At 35.3% G+C, this 20,817-nt stretch overlaps 1 protein-coding gene across 1 annotated transcript; it reads right to left on the bottom strand.

Annotated features, from left to right (window-relative positions):
• Positions 1-15,926: 15,926 nt before the first annotated feature.
• Positions 15,927-18,477, bottom strand: LOC119640463. Its single transcript, XM_038038533.1, has 4 exons — positions 18,320-18,477; positions 16,687-17,073; positions 16,222-16,368; positions 15,927-16,155 (listed from the first exon to the last, which is right to left on the bottom strand). The coding sequence occupies exons 1-4, from the start codon at positions 18,417-18,419 to the stop codon at positions 15,998-16,000; spliced, it is 792 nt and encodes a 263-aa protein (XP_037894461.1). The 5' UTR covers positions 18,420-18,477; the 3' UTR covers positions 15,927-15,997.
• Positions 18,478-20,817: the final 2,340 nt, after the last annotated feature.

Raw genomic sequence — 20,817 nt, 5'->3', positions numbered from 1 at the left:
GTCTTTTGAAATAATCTCACGTCTTGAGTTTACAAAATCTAAGATACATCTGAGCTGTAAGTTGGTATCTACCTTTGTATTTATAGGTTGGTCAGTGTTTTTATCGTTGTTGTGGTAAACACGGTGGCAATAAACACAAAGTAAAACAAGTAAGAACATTATAGGCGTGCAAGGCCGACTATTAGATGCCCAACACCACTTCAACTAATACAGTTATTGATTCCTCGTAATACATCAACGCGTATGCATTTCTTTCATGTAAAGACATGCTTTTCAAGAAAACTCTCATATTGGAAGATGCCAAAAACGCGGCCTACGGTGCAAAAACCTTAGCAAACTTTCATCACAGAGGCTAAGTCTTTTTCTAAATAGCTTATTATTGATGAGCTTTAAAGTTGGTCCAGTTAATTTGACCCATCCGGTCCATCCGGTTGTTCGCACCGATATAGAATTCCGAAATTTGCTTTTTTCTCGCAAATCCTGAAATTCGCCAATTTTTTTTTAATACGACGCCTTTTCAAATTAATAACATAAAATAATTTTCAGTGAAGTTCGTCTTTGGGGCAAAACATGTCAGTGCACCAACTTTCATCAAAATATATCAAAAATTCTAACTTGCAGGTGCAACACCGATATTCATGGACAGATAAACAGACATCAGAGGAACAACTAAGCTTAGATCGATTTAGAAAATGACTGTATAATAAAAGATGGATCTACTTACAAAGTCTTTCTGTGTGTTAGCTACGTTCACACAAACTTAACTCTCTACAAGTGGCGTAGGGTACAAAATTAACAAAAAATATACTAACTTATAACTTAGGAATATTATTACATATCTACACTAGATACATTTTTTCACAGTTTCGTTTCGTTCAATGAAAAAGTTTTGCATTGCCTTTAATACATTAATGGAGACTAAAATAAACCATGGTAAAAAAATATTTGCATTAATGTTTACTCAAGCGAGGACGATAACGATTTCGAATTAACGAATGCATTTTTCGGTAAGATTTCGCATAGCTTGTTTTTTTACTCATGATGTAGGGCTTTTCAAAGTATTTTCACTTGGAAGACTCTTGCTTTCTCTTAGCAACCTTGTATCATAACCTAATTTCTGCCAAGCGAATCAAAAAGGGCTTTCCACAGGCACTGTCAAAATGCGGTCCAAATGCGGTAAATTTATTGTTTTAAAAATATTTAATTTTATTTGCGACAGGATAAGAACTTATGACCGCAAGCTTTGTAAAGACCCGAAATTTTCCGCCCGGAAAGCGAAAGTTCATAAGCGAACGCCTAGGGTTAACTTGCCGTTTGTCACGGGTGTCTTTTACTGATCTAATATGAATATGAAAATTTCCCGTTTTCTTTACATTTATTCGTGCGATATAACCCCCGCGGCCATCGCAAAAAATTATAGCATTCGAATCCTTTTCACTTACCATTTAAGCTATGCTGATCCTAACCTGAACGTCTTAATTATATATAATTCAAACTCATTCAATGTAGTAAGCGATAAATATATAATAAGTGAACACCTATGCCTTTTATTTGCTTCTATTAATATAGTAAGGCCCATTCTCACCTAAGCAGTTCCTAGGGGAAATTATAGATTCCTTACGATTTTGCAATAAAATTTGAATCAAACCACACTAAAGTACACAGTCCAACATCTGGGCTAATCCGTTTAATCTTTTTGTGATATATCGATATAATGATGTGTTTTGGCCAAGGACGAACGCTATTAAAAATAGCGGAGTAATTCTTTGATGATTTCCTATATCACGCCTTGTTTTCAAAATTCTTTATATGAAAAAATATTGCAAATTGGGAAATTTTGCGAAAAAATCGGTGATTAATAGGATTTTCCAAGTTGTTGTGAAAAATTTGAATCAGATGGGACGATTTTTTAACTACCTTCCATGTAACCTTTTACACGACTAAACGAAATCTTTTTATGGTAAAAACATGTAAATTCGGCATCAAAATTAGCCTTGTCGAATTTGGACCAAAGAAGTGAATGTTTCGAACCTCTCCACATGAGGGTTCCACTGAAAAACAAGCTTTTTGTATGAATGTAAAAATGGAAAAATTCCTCATATTTTATGATGAACATTGATTCACAAGGGCAATTAAATGAGAAACATAAAAGTATAAAATTTAGGTGAAGCAGATTTATTTTTTAGATATCATTTCATATAAACGTTCTCATGAATAATAAGCCTTTAACTTTCAACGATTAAGCGGACAACATGAAAAACGTAGCGAGTTCGGGTCACATAGATTCGTTTTTTAGACTCCGCTATACATAGACGTGCTCAAGATAAGCAAGCTCCTCTATGATGACAAACTTTAGTACGAGGTTTTTTACGTCGAAAACGGATGAAATATAATGAAAACTTTCACAAGCAAATAAAGCTTGGATCACGTCAGACGTTCTGTGCATCGCCCAATACGAAGGCTTTCATGAAAAGTATCCATCTATATAAAAGTAATATATAATTCATGGTGTGTTGTCGCGAAAATTAATGAAATGAATAATTGTGGTACGTGAAGTGACGTAGGGCATCTAATGATGCCCTACCTGACTTGATCGATTATAATGTTCTTACGTGTTTTCTATTACGAATATTATCTAGTCAAAGAAAGAGAGGCGTTTCTAAAATATAACCAGTTTGCAAAAGGAAGACGACCGATTCAGAAGAAGTTTAGGCCTATATATTTTAGAACTTTATGGGCACAGATTGAGTATAGAAAAGAAGAGAAGGACGAAATTGCCACTTGCTACGTGTACTCCGTCGCAATGTTTAGAAAGTGCAATTTGAACCCTTGAGCGCGCATTATTGAAGATAGTGTGTTGGTGGAAAATTATGATATAAGCTTTTTTTTTTTCTTTTAATTTTTTTATTTTTTTGATTAAAGCGTTTTAAAAACGGAAAAATAAAAACGGTGGTCCATTTGAAGTGTGCTCTGTCGCTCGTTTTAATTTAGTTTGTGTTTTAGGATGAAAACAAAATTTATAATATTGACTATTCACAGTCTAATACAACAACAGTTTTTTTAAGTTTACATCAACTGACAATAAAGTCAGTAAACATTGACAATAGCAAAAATGATGTAAACATGGCATAACGAGTATTGTATAATATATCCCTCTTATGGCGTATCTTACTTCACGTTAAGTTAAGCGTAACTCGTTTTTTGGTTTTTATGTTTGTGTAAAAGACTTTGGCATACGTGTGACTTTCAATAAAAGCCGGTTTAATCCAATTAATAGGTAAATACTGTTTTTCCTCATTGATCGCAACTTGGAACACCTTTGAATCTCTGCACACTACTTCACACGGTCCTTCGCAATAGGACTAAGGAGAATGTTTGTTTATGCGACAGAAGAGTTCGTGCTAGCAACCATGCAAAGTTTTTCAAATGAAAGATGCAGTTTCTGAATTTCGATAACGTAACAAATTGTGGTTTTTCACTTTCAGATCCTTCTCAGAAGTAATAGAATACATTGGTCCCATCTCTTGTGTTCCTAGGATGTCAGGCTTGCAAGTAATCGGATGTTTTGACTGTAAACAAGTTCTGTGGGGCCAGCACCAAGATCTTATTTACAGGAAGATCGCAAACCAAGCAGAACTAGAGGTTGTTAACTACTTCAATTTCTAGTTTTGTCTCTTGTTGCCTTAAGCTGTATTTGTAGTTTTACAATCATTCCATTAGCCTTACGAGTGTAGCTGAAGTGACAAATTTACGAAAAACTAATTAGTTCGACACTTCTGCAAAGATTTTGGGATTGAATCTATCTTGATCTATCAATATGCTGATGCAACAGTAGAAACCGAAATGTTTTTAAAAAGGAAAGCTTGAGGCCAACACGCAAAACCAATAATAGCTAGCATGTACTTGAAATCTCTAGACTGATAACGTTGAAGTGGGCGTATTCAAAACGTTCTTTAGAAATAGGGACTTTGATTGCAGATGACCTAGTAAAACTTAGCATGACGTCGTGTTTTCATAAAAGCAGCAGTATGCTGAGTAAACATTAATTTGTTTATTTATATGTGGCCAAAAATAGCGTTTTGTAACTCGTTTCCTAGTAGCTCTAAAACTGAAGGTGAGAGATTCCATGAAGTTTTTCGAAAACCAATCTATGTAAACCGGGGGGACATAAAGACCAGAATAAGTTTTCTCACAACTGATTTCCGATTCGATTGAAGAGATTTTTACCAATTCAAAATTGATTAAAGTAACGGAGACGAAAGTATTTCAAGCTATGGTTTTTGCTTTTTTTCGTCGTCAGGACTTTCAGATTGAGATCTATTGTGTGGATGGAGTTGACTTCAAAATCAGATGAAAGGTTATCAGCTACTGAATTTGAATCCTTGAACCCTACTGAATGTGACATATTCTAAATGCCTACTCTCTGTACGAATTCTCTCTGCTATTGAATGGAGATCGTTGGATCGTGATTCAGCTGGGCAGTCCTTTGCGCCGAATGAGCTGTGCTTACAATACCACCCGCTGGATTCAAGATTTGATATTTCATTGTACCGTCAATTTTCCCCACGCTGAACAGTTGATGTTTGCTTGAACCGTATTTTTTTGTTGCGCTTCAGTTCGCCGTGAACGTGTTGCCCTTTATTGATAATAAACTTTGGAGGAGTTTCTTTCAACATTGTTATGCCTGCCGGACATTTGATTTTCTTCGTAGCCGTTGATGAGCAACGCCATAAGATTTGGGGCATAAGCGTAAATTTAAAGTGGTATCATCGTAGAGTGTAATGGCAGGGCATTTCACTTTAAAATCAGTGAGCGCTTGCAAAAGCGTACTTACTTCTTTTTTGTTCTATATTACTAAGAACATAGAACTACTACGGAAGTCGTTTGCATCTACAAACAAATGCAATGGACGTCTACAGATGTCATTTATGTTAGTGAATTAAGAGATAAATGAGATAACGGATTTACTATAGCATTAACGGCGAACGGTTATCCAGAACAAATTGGGCGGGGTAAAAACTTGTCCAAGGCTCCTTCTCCTACATACATTTGTCTGAATTGCCTCTAAGAAATAAATTTTTCGAGGTACGGCTTATTAAGTTGTATATCAGAGAACTCTCGTGTGCTGGCCGTTCTGAAAAGTTTTGCCTGCAATAAGGCTTCTTTCTTACTCCAAAGTTACGTTTGTAGAAGGAAAAGAGCAATAAGCAAGCTATACTCAATTTTTATATACACCCTTAGCTTGTGTAAACCAGGAAAGGTTTCACTAAATTCTACCTATTTTCGGTTGTTGATTTGCTGAATGGAGGAAGAAGAAGAATGTTAAGTTGTGTGATATTTGAATTCATATCCAATGTTTAAAAAACTCCCTCAGCACAATTGCAAAACACTTTGTAAAAGCTCTTTATAAGTTATCGTTTCCCTAATACCCTACATCACACAATTTGAGATATATGGGAGTGCAATTAGATATGAAATTTACATTTTCGAAGGTTTCGGATAAAGACTTATCAGTGTGCCTGGTAAGCGTCCACGCTTAATTTTAATTAATTGATTTTGGCTTAGTTATATCAACGAACGTAATAACGAAAAGAAATCCGCTGCGCAGTCCACAATTGGTGTTAAGTGATTTCTTCCCAAAGGTAGGAACGGTGGCTGGGTTGTAAGGAGTGGGCTTTTTAGTCTGACGTCTCTGTTGGCGTTTCAAAATTGGAAGCTTTTTCACATAAATTTGGATTATTGCTAAAACATTGTTGTGCTTGCGAATGCAACCTTTATTACATTAAGTGAAGTGTCCGTTAAAATGAATCCCAAAATTTCTAAATACACGGTTACACCGAAATCTTTAGTTATCGGTTTGTGTTGCTGGTGCAGATCTGTCAAAGTTTTCCACGATGCTCGCTGTATCATAGAAGAGACTAAGAACCATCTCTTCTAACTTGTCTAGATTTTTATTATTGTTAACGCTACTGCTTGGACAATATGTGCGCGATGGATACTTTACAGACTTTTCATCCACTTCACTTTTTCACCATCCCATAAATTATCAGCAATCATATTTTTATTAATAGATTCGGGTCGAAATTAGAACTGCCTAATATAACAAATAAATGATGAACATAGATTTTCAATGTTCGAATGTTCGCATTTGTTTTCAGATGGAGTCTTTTGCAAAGGGTGAAGAATCTTCAGAGTCACTTCTTTTGGTAAGGCTATTATATTTTTAAATTTTCTTATATCGATCTTTATATTTTTTACATTTCGGTCTGCACAAACCAAGTGTCTGCGTAGTTTGTGCATCCATATCAACCAGCCTAAAGTAAATCAGTTAAATATAAAAAATTAGGAAAATTTTATTAAATTAACAAAATTAGGAAAAAAATGAAATATTTGATACTTATCATGAAGAATTTAATTGGTTAGCATTTTCTAGTATTAGCAGGTCATGAGGAATATAAAAGGTATAATCATTCCCACGAAGGCCGAGCTTCTGCAAAATTTATTTTATAAAGTTGACGCCAATTTTCATTAATGAAATCCACAATAGCGCTATCTTAATAAAAAAACGCAACAAAATATTATGTTATTTAAGCTTTTTAAAAATGTGAATTAAGTTACTGGGTTAAGTTAATTAAGTTAAGCTAAGGGCTGGCTCAGGAAACAGTTCACCAGCTTTTATTTTCATATCGTCTGCATTGATTTCAAAATTTGCTTTCAATACTCGGTCATGTTCGTGACCAGCTCGTTCGGTATTCATTACTACTTTAACAACAAAGTTAACTATAGACAAAACACAACAATTTATATACCTTGCGGCCTCACATCTACTACCAATGGTTGGGCCGTTTACTGCCTTAAGCTGAGAAACGCGCTTTAAACACAGTCTATAAATATATATTTAATTCAGCCGTATTTATATTTGTTAGTGCCATTTATTTTTATAGATCTATGAGAAATGAAAAAATGCGAGCAGAACGTTGGCAGAACGGGCTAACTTTGAAAATGAAGGGAAGGGTCAACAGAACACACAGAAAAGTGCTTGAAAAAACTCAAAAAAAAATGCAAATGAGAAAATACCGAAGCCGTCTACGAGCTGCAAAAGGCGTAAGAACACTACAGAGGGTTGCGCCTCACCAGCTCGTATAACGACTTGGCAAAATAAGGCTTAATATGGGAAATGGTCGAAAAAGTAGTCCGATTCGAACCATTTTTTAATAGCGTTCGTTTTTGGACCAAAACACATCTGTATGTCAAATTTCATCAAAACATTTCAAACACTACGACCCGTAAATTAAACTCAAGATAACAAGACGGACAATTCACCCGGCTAAATCTGATACATTGTAGTATCGCAAGTGGTGCGGGTACAAAAACCGAATTGTTTGAAGCAGTAGCTCTCAATCTTAAGTATCTTATAAAACGCTTTAACTCGCTTTTACTCAGTATTTGAGAAAAGGAGCCATTTGATAAGATTTTTACGCTATTCATTATAACATCATGGCATGGCTGCGTCTACAATGAGATGAACATGATTGCCTTTTCTAGAGTAGTCAACATTCTTCACCGTGATGTCTCTTAACACTTCAACGTTGATATTCCGCAAACGGATTTTGCCTTTAATAACTTTATTAGAAAATTGGTAATTAACTTTGCGAATATGGCGGCGATGCCCGTTTCGAAAGAGTGAATGCCACTTTGTAGAGCTTTTCGTAGACATTCATTACGTGTCGGATCGTCTTCACGGCTTCTTATATCCCTGAGGTGTTCAGCTGTAATAATAGCAAACACAAATTCGCTTAAAGGTGTATCAAGGTTACTTATCATATTGGTTTGGCAACACGTAATTGCTGATTTCAGTTATAGATGTCTCTCACTCCCGTTTTTATGATAACCGTAAACGTTATGATCTTCTTCTTCTTAGCTGTCATCCTTACCTAGCCTTACAAGTTCACTGCGTAGATATTTTCTTCAAGTTTTTTTTACCTCAATATTAATAAGAAGTGCAAAAACGAACATTTTCGTCATATTTTGCTTTACTCTTTCCTTAAAGGAATGAAGCCGCCAAAAAGTTACGTGATGTGTATGGTAACGAAGCCCTTAAGGAAAGGGAACCTTTAACAAATTCCGTTCTGCAGATGTTTCTTTCAAAGATGACCAACCGAACCGAAGATGACCATTTCGAACAGTTGAGCTTAATGAGGTTGAAATCAAAACCACCAACGCAGCAGATCACCACGTAACTACACGAGAGGTTGCAGAGAAGTTAAATGTTCCACATCTAGCGTTGAGAAGCGTTTAAAACGTGTTGGTCTCGTTAAGAAGCTGGATATTTAAGTTCCCCACGAACAATGTCAATCGAAAATGGTCGTTGTGCACGCCTAATTAATCATCGCAAACCACTTCAACACATATATCTAACAAAAGAAGTTTTTGCTGTCAATTTCTTGGGATAGGAAAGGTCCGGTATATTTTGAGCTGCTTCCAAGGAACCAAGCCATTAATTCGGAGGTCTACAGGCGGCAACTGGACAAATTGAATGCAGCGGTCAAGCAAAACGACCAGAATTGGTCAATCGTAAAGGTATCATTTTCCACCAAGACAATACTAGGCCGCACACGTCTTTGTTTGCAAAAATTGATGGATGTTGGTTGGGCATTGACGTTACACACAACATACAGCCCTGATCTCGCACCTTTGGATTACGACTTATTTCGATTACCGGACAACTCCCTTCGTGATGAAACTTTCAATGATTATGACGCTGTAAAGTCTCACTTAAGTCAGTTTTTGGCCGAAAAGGATCAGACTTTCCACGAGCTAGAAAAAGGTCACCGAACAAAATGGAAAATACATTATAGGTTAAACTTCATTCCAAGTAAAAAAAAATTCTTTTATTTCATTAAAAGAACCAATAACTAGTTGCCAACCCAGTATAATTACGGCAGTAATTCTGCCCTGCAATTTTTTCATAGCAGCAACTGGAAATGGAAAGTATTCTTCATTTAATTACAACGTAGACATCGCAAGTCAATTTAGCTATTTCCGTTTGATTTGATGATAAAATTACAGTAAGGAGCGTGCTTAAAGCAAAAGGTAGGTGCCACCCTAAACTGGTCGAGAACTGAGCTGTCCTTTCTATAATTAGTCAGTCAGTGATTTTCTCCATCGAAGATGTTAGAGCCGTGCGACCTTTTGACAGCTTTCCGCATTTTGATGGAAAAATTAATGGGATTTATAATGAACTCGCTTTGTCAAAACCAATAATACGGAATTGATTTCCTTGGTTACACTCCAGAACTGTCGACATTAGAGACGTTTTGGACCTTAGTTGAACAATCGTCGGTAAAATCGACGAAACTCTGGTCAAAAATAAAAGAACGCCAGCGCATCTTATACTACGACATCAATGAGGAACCAAACACTAACCATACAAGAGTTTTGAGCCATTTGCATAAGACTGATATAAAAAGAAGCTTTATATGTAGGTGACAGGTAAATTCGGAAAGGATGGAAAGGGGGTTGTGCAGACACTTGACCCCACCCTTTGTTGTCAATAATTACTTAGACTAAAACACGCAAAGGGGATAAGTCGTCCGGAACTTTTAAGTGGGAAAGGTGCCGTTTTCTAAGCAGTTTTGACACACCCAGCCCCTGCCGTTTCTTTGGCTTTCTGCGAAGCGCTCTCAGCGAAGCAAAAATGATGAGAGGCTTGTATAAATCGCTCAGGAACCCACTATTCGTCCCAAAAACTAAGAAACACTACAACGTTGACATAATAGTTTTGCCGGAAAAATAGCAAAGGATTATCGATCAAGGTGATACATATTTGAGTTAATAATTTTCATTTGAAAACTTGTTGTAATTTTTTTGAGAGACGATTCAAACTTCCTCGGCTTTTTATTATAAACTTATCTGGCGACATAAGAGCATTACTTTAACAAAACCTTAAATTTCGATAACTCGAATTAGTCGTAAGAAATCAGTTCATAAATTTCCTACGGACTTCATGCACTTAACATGCTTACGTGAATATCGCTAGAAATAAGGTTTTGGCTGCTTTCGAAAGAAACCTACAAAATCGTCTTGTCTTGAAACAGAACTCATTTTCTGAAAATAGCATACTTAGCTCCTAAGTTTTCTTCGCAAGACTAAACGAATTCCGTAGACGATAACTTGATCTTATATAAAATGTAAGTCGATTAAACCAAAGAATTAGAACCCTCATTCAATTAAGCGGGTAGACCACTGTCACTTTTTCAAAAAATCAGTTTTTTTTTTCTAGTTAGCACAACTCTTGGTTTTTATAGAGTATGTGGAAAAAACTCATTACCCACAAGAAATTTTCTCTTGACATTTTGTGCTTTTTTCGACAGAGACCACCTGCGTGTCACAAACAGCTGCTAGAAATTACAGCCTACCCGTTTGTGGAATCTCTACTACTACTAACATATCTCTTCAGATGGTATTCATGTTCATTTAAAACCGTCTCCAAACAAAAATACTACAGCCAACATTTAAGTGCAGACGGGACTAAGGGATATTTGGAAGCTTTCAAAGTTTTTGCCAAGAAATTAAACGTTTGGGATGATGCGTTTGGTATGGGTTATGAATTCCGTTCTTACATTGTATATTTTCCGGTTTCTTTCGAAATATGCAGAGTGGAAAACCTGTATTTCTCTTCTTGGCAGACGCGGCAAAAGGAGGAAAATGAAAGTGGAGAAACATTTGAACTTGAAAGGGCAATTTTATGGCCCTGAGACCGCAGACTAATAGAAAAAAATTAAATAGAAATATATTGTGTAAAAACATGTGTATAACGCGTGTGAAAACTTTAAAGGCGTTTATTTCGAAACACCCTTTTTGAAAACGGCAAGTAGCACAGGTCAAAAAATTTTCATTTTTTTTCAATCCAACTTTTTACATTCAACAGCATTCTTTACTCAAACACGTAGAAGTTTTCCGGTAAGTTAATTTACGTATTTTTGATTGTTAAAAGAATGACTTTTTTCTGGCCAAACTCTCGCCAATTGCATTAACATCAATATTACTAGACATAAAAATGTAGATTAAATGATTTTTTTATTTTTTTTATGAAATTCAAAATTGGACTAGTTATACTGCTCGCCACAGAGCCCCGTGATCGAAAGTGTCTCCCGTTGCGATGGCTGCGAAGTTGCCATTTTTAATATTTTTCAAAAATAATTTCTCTTTAATGTAATTCGTAAAAGTGTGCTTAAATAATATTATTCGACTACTTTTCCTTCCCTCTAAAAAAATTTAAAAAAAATTGATGCTGTGGCCCACCCCCTTATATGAATTATTAATCATTTTTTATTCATGTGCTTCTAACAAAAGAAAAAACTTGAAAAATTGAAAATTGTTATAGTCAGTAAGTCACGAAGTAAGTTTGCCACAAGTATGTACAAAGGCTTTGCGAAGAAAGAGCTGTGACGATGGTACGGTTGGGTGAAACTTGTTTATTGTTAAAAAAAAAAACTTTACATATACATTACGTTACATTTGTGCGATGTTTTTTTTTTTTTTGGACATTTACTATTCCTCCCCTTTCGTTAGCAAAGTCATCTTATCCATTAACCTTGTAAATTAATATCTAGGAAAACCGTTGATGATTGATCTCAGCCCAGCCGTATACTTTGTTGTGACAACGTCCAACGTCCACTAAGTGCACCATGTTAACTCATTACACAATTTACATTATTGTGCGTTAGTTAAACCGTTATATATGCTATTAATGCACAACCACATACATAACTTTTTCAAGTAAAGGTGACACAGCTGTATGCTTTATACAGTAAAAATTCCATTTCATTTCGTTTTTAAGATTCAATTACAATTTAAACTCATTTATTGATTTCCAACAATTTTTTGCGTACACTTACATAGTTCATATGTATGTTCATTTCATTGTTGTGATGACGTAAAGCATAATCCACTTAAGCCTAAAATGAACAAAAAAATGCAACTGTTGCTTCGCATTTTGATACCGAAGATTCGATAAATTCGAAATAATGGCGCGTTTTCAGTTCGCAAAATTTAAGAAACATCTGAACTATAAGTTGATATCTAAGTCTGTATTTATAGTTTGGTCATTGTTGTTATTGTTGTCGTGCAATAAGTAAGTAAAAAGTAATAACAAAATATTTACTAACATATAATTTAGAAATAATATTAGATATCTACACTTTATATACATGGATAACCTAGCATTTATTATACCTTGTTCAGAGATTAGAGTAAAGTACGGTAAAAAAGCTTTTCACATAACTCTTTCTTTACGCTTGTTGTAGGACTTCTGTAACGATTTGCAAATGAAAGTCCTGACCTGTATTAGACAGGAGGAAAACGACTGTTCAGGTATCGCGCGGGTGCCACAATGCCACACAAACCAAGCTTTCGCCATTCCGTAACAGATCTTAATATACAAGAATTCCTTCCTCAAAAGTACGTTCAGTGACGACAACTGCTGATGAAACGGAAAACTCCATTCCACCAAACGCACATGGCAATTGGATATCGCCTGCGGATGAAAACCCTTGAATAGCCTCCATACTGGTGCAAATGACCAGACGATAAGTAATACGCATGCGATGATTAACGATGCGATGATTCGTTTGGAAAATCGGTGCCAACTCTCTCTTTTCCTCGGCATTACTCAATCATGAGTCAATTTCTGCGTAGTGGAGAGAGAAAGGGCGTTCGACGAAAATTTATTCGTAATTCGTAAATTTATTGTTTGCGATCGTATAAAAATGAGAATTAAATTTTTATACTCGATAATACAGGAAAGGCGCGATTTATTTTTCCGTTTCTAAAATAGAAGCAGAAGTTTATGTAATGTATGTGGCGTAGTTTTTGTTATATAGACGTGTGAGCGTTATATATGTATGGGTCATCTTGAAATTCTTTCGCACCTTAGTAAGCGATACCTTCTTTTTTGCGAACGGGAGAATGTTCACTACAGATATTGCAAAGTTGTAGAGACGGACAGATGGATGGAAGAATGCACTGAAATGCCTAGATGCATTCCAAATTTGAAACTTGCCAAGAATTTATATACTGTTATAGATCGTATTACTGGATCGTGGATATTTCTTCACGTTTTCACTACAAGACCTTTTATTCACAACTATTATATTATATATTACCCATTTTACTCTGGCAGTACTTTCGACTTCTCAACTCTAATATTCTTGTTCGACTCGAAAATTCTTGCCGGTCTGACCCTGCCTTCCGCAAATATTTTATTTATAGACATTTTTACAAACATATTACTATTACCTAAGCTCTTGACTTCATTTTTAATCCGTTAATCTACTTTTCCGCTAATCTGTTTCGTCGGCCGGCGGCTGCATGACGCGCCGCGAATGTGCACTTGGTTTTTCATTTTCTAGGGAATCTTTGTGGGAAAATTAGTTAGCTGGGTCGTCGTATAAAAGATTTGAAAAAAAATTAATTTATGACGCACTATAAAATTAAGTAGGCATGGCCAATTTTTCCCATTTTTTGTAGTGGTACTATAAAATCGCCCATAGAATATGCGATCACATTATTTTAGGTTTCTCTGGTGTAGCTTACGAGCACTAAGCAAAAAAAAAATTTTTTATTCCTTTTGAAAAACAGCTGTGCTCTCAGCTTATATAATATTATAGGCGTGTCTTTGAACCGATTTAATTCATTTCCAACACCAAACTGCATGCAAGAACTTCAAATATTTTCGCCAATTTTGAAGCTGATAGCTCCACTTTTGGGGCTAGAATAATGCTTAGAACCGACATTACCCAGACGCACATGATTACGTCGATTCAGATTTTGATGCTGATTAAGAAGACATCTACACTTTATGGGTTCTCTGAAGCTTCCTTTTGGGATAAGATTAATACATCCTTCATCGTTCAGCGATGGGTATAAAAACGTCACGTTCCAGCGACGCTACTGACGAGGGCCTGAGTTGGGAGGTTACATCCCATCAAAAACGCACACGGCAACGAGATGTGTAGAGGATGAGCTGCCTGCATATCGACAGCCTTGAATGTCCTCCGTGGCGGCAAAAATGATGCACTAGGAATTCATATGAACGGTGTGTCCATGATGGTTAAAATGCAATTTAACCGTACAAAGTTAGTACGCCGTAAATTTATTTTTTGGACCCGGCCACCCACATAGATTTACATGAAAAAAAAGTCTTTATGTGGCGAAAGGGTTTAATTTTTAAAAGTTTGTGACAAAAATAGCTCAAAAATAATAACATCTTTGAACAGAAAATTAAATTCGATCAATATGGACTGCGTGTGGCCCTGTAAGGGTTCCCATTAGAAGTATGACTTTATTTGGAAACTAGATTTAATTTTTGTAAAGCCAAAATGAGGTAGGACCTTGCCTGACTATAATCTTTTTCTAGTTTCTTTTCTTACCTATGTAGCTTTATAGTTTCATCGTATTCTACTTAATACTCACTTATTAAAGACTTATGCTAATTTTACGTTTTCTTATATTTCTACATAATATAAACCCAGCTATAACTTAGTTGAGATAACCTACATTAGTTATAATCCACATTAAATGTGATATCCTAATTAAGATAACTTACGTTTGCGAAATTTTAGTATTAACCTAGTTTAAAACCCTACTATTTTGCTTAAACTAGCACAATAATTTATTATATAAGACCTTGGCCGCAGTTCAGTTAAAAAAGAAACATATTATATAAGTCAATAAACAGAACGTAAAAATATTATCGAACGGAATCCTAATTTGAGCTTCACTGCGCCTAATTCTGAAAGGTTTGTTAAGTTTACTTCTTCTAATTAAATTTTTCGCACTTTTTTTTTAATTTTTAATTCTTCGCATTTTTTTCCCATTTAATTTAGAACATTTATCAATCCTTTCGAACCACAGTTCATGAACTCAAGGCCACAGGTCTTGTTTTGTTACGCTGCTACTGGTTCTTCTGAGTTTCGCGAAAATGGAGTTTGCAAGCCAACATATTGTTACAAATGAATTTGAATTATCGTGATATTGAAATATCACTGCTCTTGGTCTCGCTTGATGCCTTCTGTTGATGACAGTTGGCAAAGATGTGGTAAAATAGAATAGATCTAAATTGACAGACTTGTTATTTTCGAGAATAAAGGCTGGCATCAGGACTGTCTGTGAAGGAAAACATAGCAGAAATAACTTTTGCATCAATTGTGCCTTTTTTCTCGATCAAAGGTTTATATCGATCTTTCGTAGCCCGTTAGCCCCAGAGTGTAATCCCTCAAAGCAATCGTGTTAACTGTTTTTTTTTTGACGATTTGACACAAGACGTTTTATCATATCTTAACTAAGCGGCGTTGACCGAGTGAAACTCTTTCTCGCTTGCAAACGTCTACGCCTATGCCTATTTCTCGATTTTGTGGACTGTCAATGCGCTGAAATACCCGAATGATTGGCTTCAACTAGTTTCAAGATAATGTAAAATTTTTCTTTGGAAATGCTTGATCACGTTTCTTAACAATTGGGCTAACTACACCTTGTTGACTATTTACTCTAGTCTGATGTAATGCAGCATTATTATGTATACGCATAATTTAGATTTCACATTCTAGCAATCAAGCTTTAAACAAGTGGTATGTTATTGCACGAAATTCATCCTTCCCTTCTAAAAACTAGCAAACTAACGACAGATGATACGCCGTGCCAAGTGATAATGGTTCAGGATAAGCACGAAATTATTTTTTTGGAATCTTTATAAAATTACAGATTGGGGTAGGTTATATTTTGTTTGTTCATTCTTTCCTTATATTTCTTAGTTTTTTAAGAAACACTTTCTGAATCGATCTGAGCTCATTTGTCGCTCTATCTGTCTTGTTTCCCTGCGTTCAACCTACAGGCCGCAATCTAAGGTACATCACTAAAACATAAAATATTCTAAAAAAATTTATTTTATTGTTTTATTTGTATGGTTACAATCACCCTTAAGGATTTAAATTATCCTCTACGATTTCTTTACTATTAATATATCAAGAGGAATGTAAGCGCTGTAATCATCCACAAGTGTTATCAATGCCGGTTCCCAAGTAGACTGAGCTTCTGTAAATAGGATTTTATAAAATTGACGCCAATTTTCGTTTATGAAATCCACAATAGCATCGTCTAAATAAGGAAATAATATAAGATTATTATAACATTTCAGTTTTTTAAGAAGACGGATTAGGTTACTTAGAGCTGGCTCGGGCAATAGGCCGTCGGCTTTTAGTTTCATATCACCTACATCGGGCTCAAATGTTATTTTTCTTGGATGGGCGTATTCGTGACCATCTCGTTCGTAGGCTTCACTGTGCAATGTTAATTTGCCAACAACATTAGCTATAGAGAGAACAAAGAAAAAATTATATAATCCGCAATTTTATAGTTACAACTAATAGTTGCGGTCTCCGGTTCGCACTTCAAATGCACGCTATAAAATAAGTTAATGATTTACAGACATTTGTCCGTCTGTCTCTCACACTAAAAATCGCTTCAAAAAACTAAAATAATATCGTACAAGATGCTAAGTCGATTTACGTGAATATTCACTAAACCCATTTCTCGACTCCAAGCGACGGTTTTGTAATTAATATAGGAACGAACTGTTTAATGCAGCAACAGTCAGCCTTAAGTGTTTTAAACAACGTTTTCACTTACTTAAGGTTACAGCAAAAGAGCCTTTTGATGAAATTTTTACGTTATTTATTAGAACATCAGCTTTATGGTTTCCTTCGGCGGTTATACGTGGAATGTCCATGTCCACGATCGTACGGAGTCGGTTACCTTTTCTCGAGTAATCAACTTTCTTCAACTTGATGTTGCTTATTCCTTCAATTTTGATATTTCGCAGGCTGACTTTGCCTTTGACAAAATCATTGGAGAACTGATAACTAACTTTGTTGATATGAAAAGGATCCATAACCGGTATATTGGCGCCGGGTTCGCCAGTTTTCAAAGAATCAATTCCATATTGTAATCCTTTACGTATGCATTCATTAATTGCGGGGTCGTCTTCCTGACATGCCATCTCCTTGAGATGTTCAGCTATAATAAAGGCAAAGAGAAATTAACTTGAAGGTGTATTTAAGTAATTGATCATACTATTAAGACAATAACTCTTCCCTGCACACATGTTTGCACTATCGGAAATGGGAAACATTCTACTTCGATTTGGATATAATGCATATAATAATTATATATATTTTTTAATTTTTTTTATATAATTAGTCAGATGGAAGGTTCATGGTTTCTCCTGTTAGGGTCGCGTAAACTTATCAAACGAATTGCTATTCATCCAGTTTTATTATTATTATTACATAGATAGAGTTTTCAAACCCTATCGCACTTGACATTTGATACCACGGCCTTATTCTTAATATAATAATAATAATAAGTTTCAAAAATTTTTCTTTTTCAACATGGATATTCCAACATTATATTCCGCCGTAGAAGATTTTGTTCATAAGCTTGCTTATGTGAGCCTTAAACTCGACTTCCAGTCGAATGTATACTATCGTATACTTCTGAATGTTTAGAAACAGGCATCAGAGATGGTTTTTTACACTTCTCCAAAATCATATGTTCGCGAATGACGTCTATGTTACGGCTGTAAGGAGCAAACCTAAATTAAATAAAATATTCGTTCAAATGCTTCTAATAAGAAGAAAAGTTTGGAAAATTTCAATAGATATTTATCAGTAAACTAAGAAATAATTTTCGCACATACATATACTAAGGCTTTGCAAGAAAAAAACTGCAAAAATGGTACAGTCGGGTCAAACATTCTTCTATGTTAGAAAAAAAACTTACTTTAAAACTTTAAAAAACTTTAAAATGTTATGATTAATGGTTTGTCGTATCCTAACTTTATGGTTTCGTGCTCGCAGCGATAATTACATTGTATCTTTAAAACCTGCTGAGTACTAATTAATATCTAAGAAAACGTCTGATCTCGAGATTTAAAAAAAAAGAAAACCCACTTGCTTTTATAAGTAACATTTATTACGAAGCAAAATGACCTTGGAGCGATACACCTTTTGGTAACAACGTCCAATGTCCACTAAATGCACAGCCTGAGTTCATTAAACAATTCATGTTATCGTACTTTAACAGAATTATTAGAGCGTTTTTACGAAGTGCTAGCAGTAGAGGGTGCTCCTTGATAGAGCAAGCATTCCATTTTCATTTAATTACGATTTCAATTCAAGCATCGATTTTCACCAAATTATTGCTTAATTTGTAATCAGTGTCGACATTTCATTTTCAATTTGGGCTGAATTAGCGCACTTACGTAATTCATAAATCTGTTTGTATTGTTGTTGTTGTGATACCGTAAGGCTTAATCCACTTAAACCTAAAATTACTAAAAAAATGCAAGCGTTAGTTTGCATTATGATGCCGTTTTTCGAAATAATAGCGCGTCTTGAGGTTGCAAAGTCCGAGATACATCTAAACTACAAGTTGATATCTACCTTTATATTTATTGAAATAATGTGTTAGACGTTGTTGTGATTGTTGTCGTCGTTAATAACGTAATAAATACAATGTAAAGAATAACAAAACATGTAATACCTTAGAAAGTTAGAAATACTATTAAATATCTACACTACGTGTATCTGGACATAATATAGCAATTATTCTACGTTTTTTTCATGAATAATTCAATAAAGCAGTTTCGCATTACACGTTTAGCAGAAACTACATTAAAGAATTTTTCCGCTCATTCTTACTCGAGCAAGGCGGACACCGTTTTTTAACTATTGAATAAACTTTTGAGTCCGATTTCACAAGGTGTCTTTTGCTACTATCTGATAGGGAGCTTCCATAAGGGCTTCTAAATGAATGGTCCTTACCTAAATTAAACTGGGTGGAAACTGGGCTTTTCGGGGATCACGACTTTCAGGGCTACACAACATTTAACAAACGTGAACGTCGCCGCAAATAAATTCGCACAACAATCAAAATCAAACAATCGTTCACTATTCCTTAACGGTTTTTAACGCGGCTCCTTACACAAGTACCTTTGTACACGCTGCATTCTGAAAAAAACAAAAGTATTTGAAAACTGACGGCTGCTTGAGTTGGAAAGTCACATCTCACCAAACGCACATAAGGGTGGGATGTATAAAAGTTGAGTTCGAATGCCAGAACGCTTGTCGCCTGGACCTCAAAACTCTTAAATGCTCTCCAAGTCGGTAAAAATGACGCGAAGAGTGAACGATGGTTAAACTGCAATATTCGGTTAAAATTCAATCGCAGTGGACCCATTTTCTCAGAAATATTGGGTCATGCAAACGCGCGGTCAAAATGCGATAAAATGAAAAAGGGAATGGTACAACTTTGTCTTCTGATTGTACGTCACCGTATTGTTTAACTTAGTTCCCCTTTCGTGGTTTGTTGGTATACATGCATGACCTTATGCTCTGCATAAAGATAAATGATACAAAAGGATTTCTAGAGAATCTACATATGTGCAAAATTTATTTGTGTAAGTACTTGGCAGAATTGTAATGTATTTCCATCATACAACTCGCAATAAGTATTTATAATAAGTATTTGCAGTATATTGATAATATATATGTAATGAAGTTGCGCATATGCTAAATTCAGACCACGTTCATTCAACAACAACGAATTTCCTTATTCGGAATTCCATGTGAACTTTCTATGGGATAAAAACTTATCACTGTGAACAAGTTCCATTAAGTGCAGGGTTTCAGTTAATCTTTTTTTTTTTAAATGACTATTTGCCCGATGTTAATCTTTGCACTGATGAAAGAACACGAAAGATGAACCACAAAAAGGCCGTTCATATTCCAAGCACTTGATAAAAAATCGCGTGTACTCTCTTGGAAAAACTAGACAACAACAAACTTAATTAAGAAAGAAAAGTAAGAAAACTTATTGCCTTGTAGAGAAACTTTAAAGCTCCCTCACGAAAAATGGACGAAGCCATTTTAACGTACCGGCCATTACGAATGTTACGTTTTTATGCAACTCTTCTTGAAACAAAGTTCATACCGCTTAATCGTGATTTTTAGGATAGTATCGGTTTTATTTACAATTCTTTGGAGACCTATTTACAAATTATTGACAGGAGCTCATAGTTGCAACACTTTAATTCTTGTTCTGGTCCTGTCCGTTTGAATATTGCAATTTAACTCTCTTGAGCCGTCTCCTGCCAATTGTTATTCACCTTCTTGCCGGATGTCAACCGCGTAACGCAGATAACACGCCATAGATGTCCACCCTTTCCTTTCTTAGAAAATCGACCAATTTTCATGAAAACTCAAATGATCAAATATGGGATTTTCGTAACAGCATATTAACTATGGACTTGTTAATTAACCAATCAAAACCATTTCTACTTTTCACATTTGAACTAACCCTCACAACATTATGTAACAAGCGTTTTAAATTTTGTAATTTTGTTGCATTAGTCTGAACTTAATTGCGATCGTGTAAATTGTTATACGTTTATTGTGTACATATTCGCATGATTAGCCGAGCAGGTAAGAGTCGCAACCATCAAATTTTGCGGGCTCAAATCTCAATTCGGTAGAGTTTGCTTCGATGAGTGTTCAAAAAATTGCCAAGCCGAAAGAAAAATTCGCTATACCAATTTAGAATGTCCAAATACAGTTGCAAAGCGAATTTTGTCGAGAGATTTTGAAAATTGCAGTTTTTTCCATGTAACGACTTGTTAAGATAGGGCGTTGCGTGGGGAATGGTTGAAACAGTGAACGATTCCAAATCATTTTCAATAGTGTTCGTCCGTGAACCAAAGCA

Source organism: Glossina fuscipes, unplaced genomic scaffold (assembly GCF_014805625.2).
Source record: "Glossina fuscipes isolate IAEA_lab_2018 unplaced genomic scaffold, Yale_Gfus_2 121, whole genome shotgun sequence".
Classification (NCBI taxonomy): domain Eukaryota; kingdom Metazoa; phylum Arthropoda; class Insecta; order Diptera; family Glossinidae; genus Glossina; species Glossina fuscipes.
Note: the sequence above shows the minus strand (reverse complement) of the source record. Positions and strands in the feature narration are given on the sequence as shown.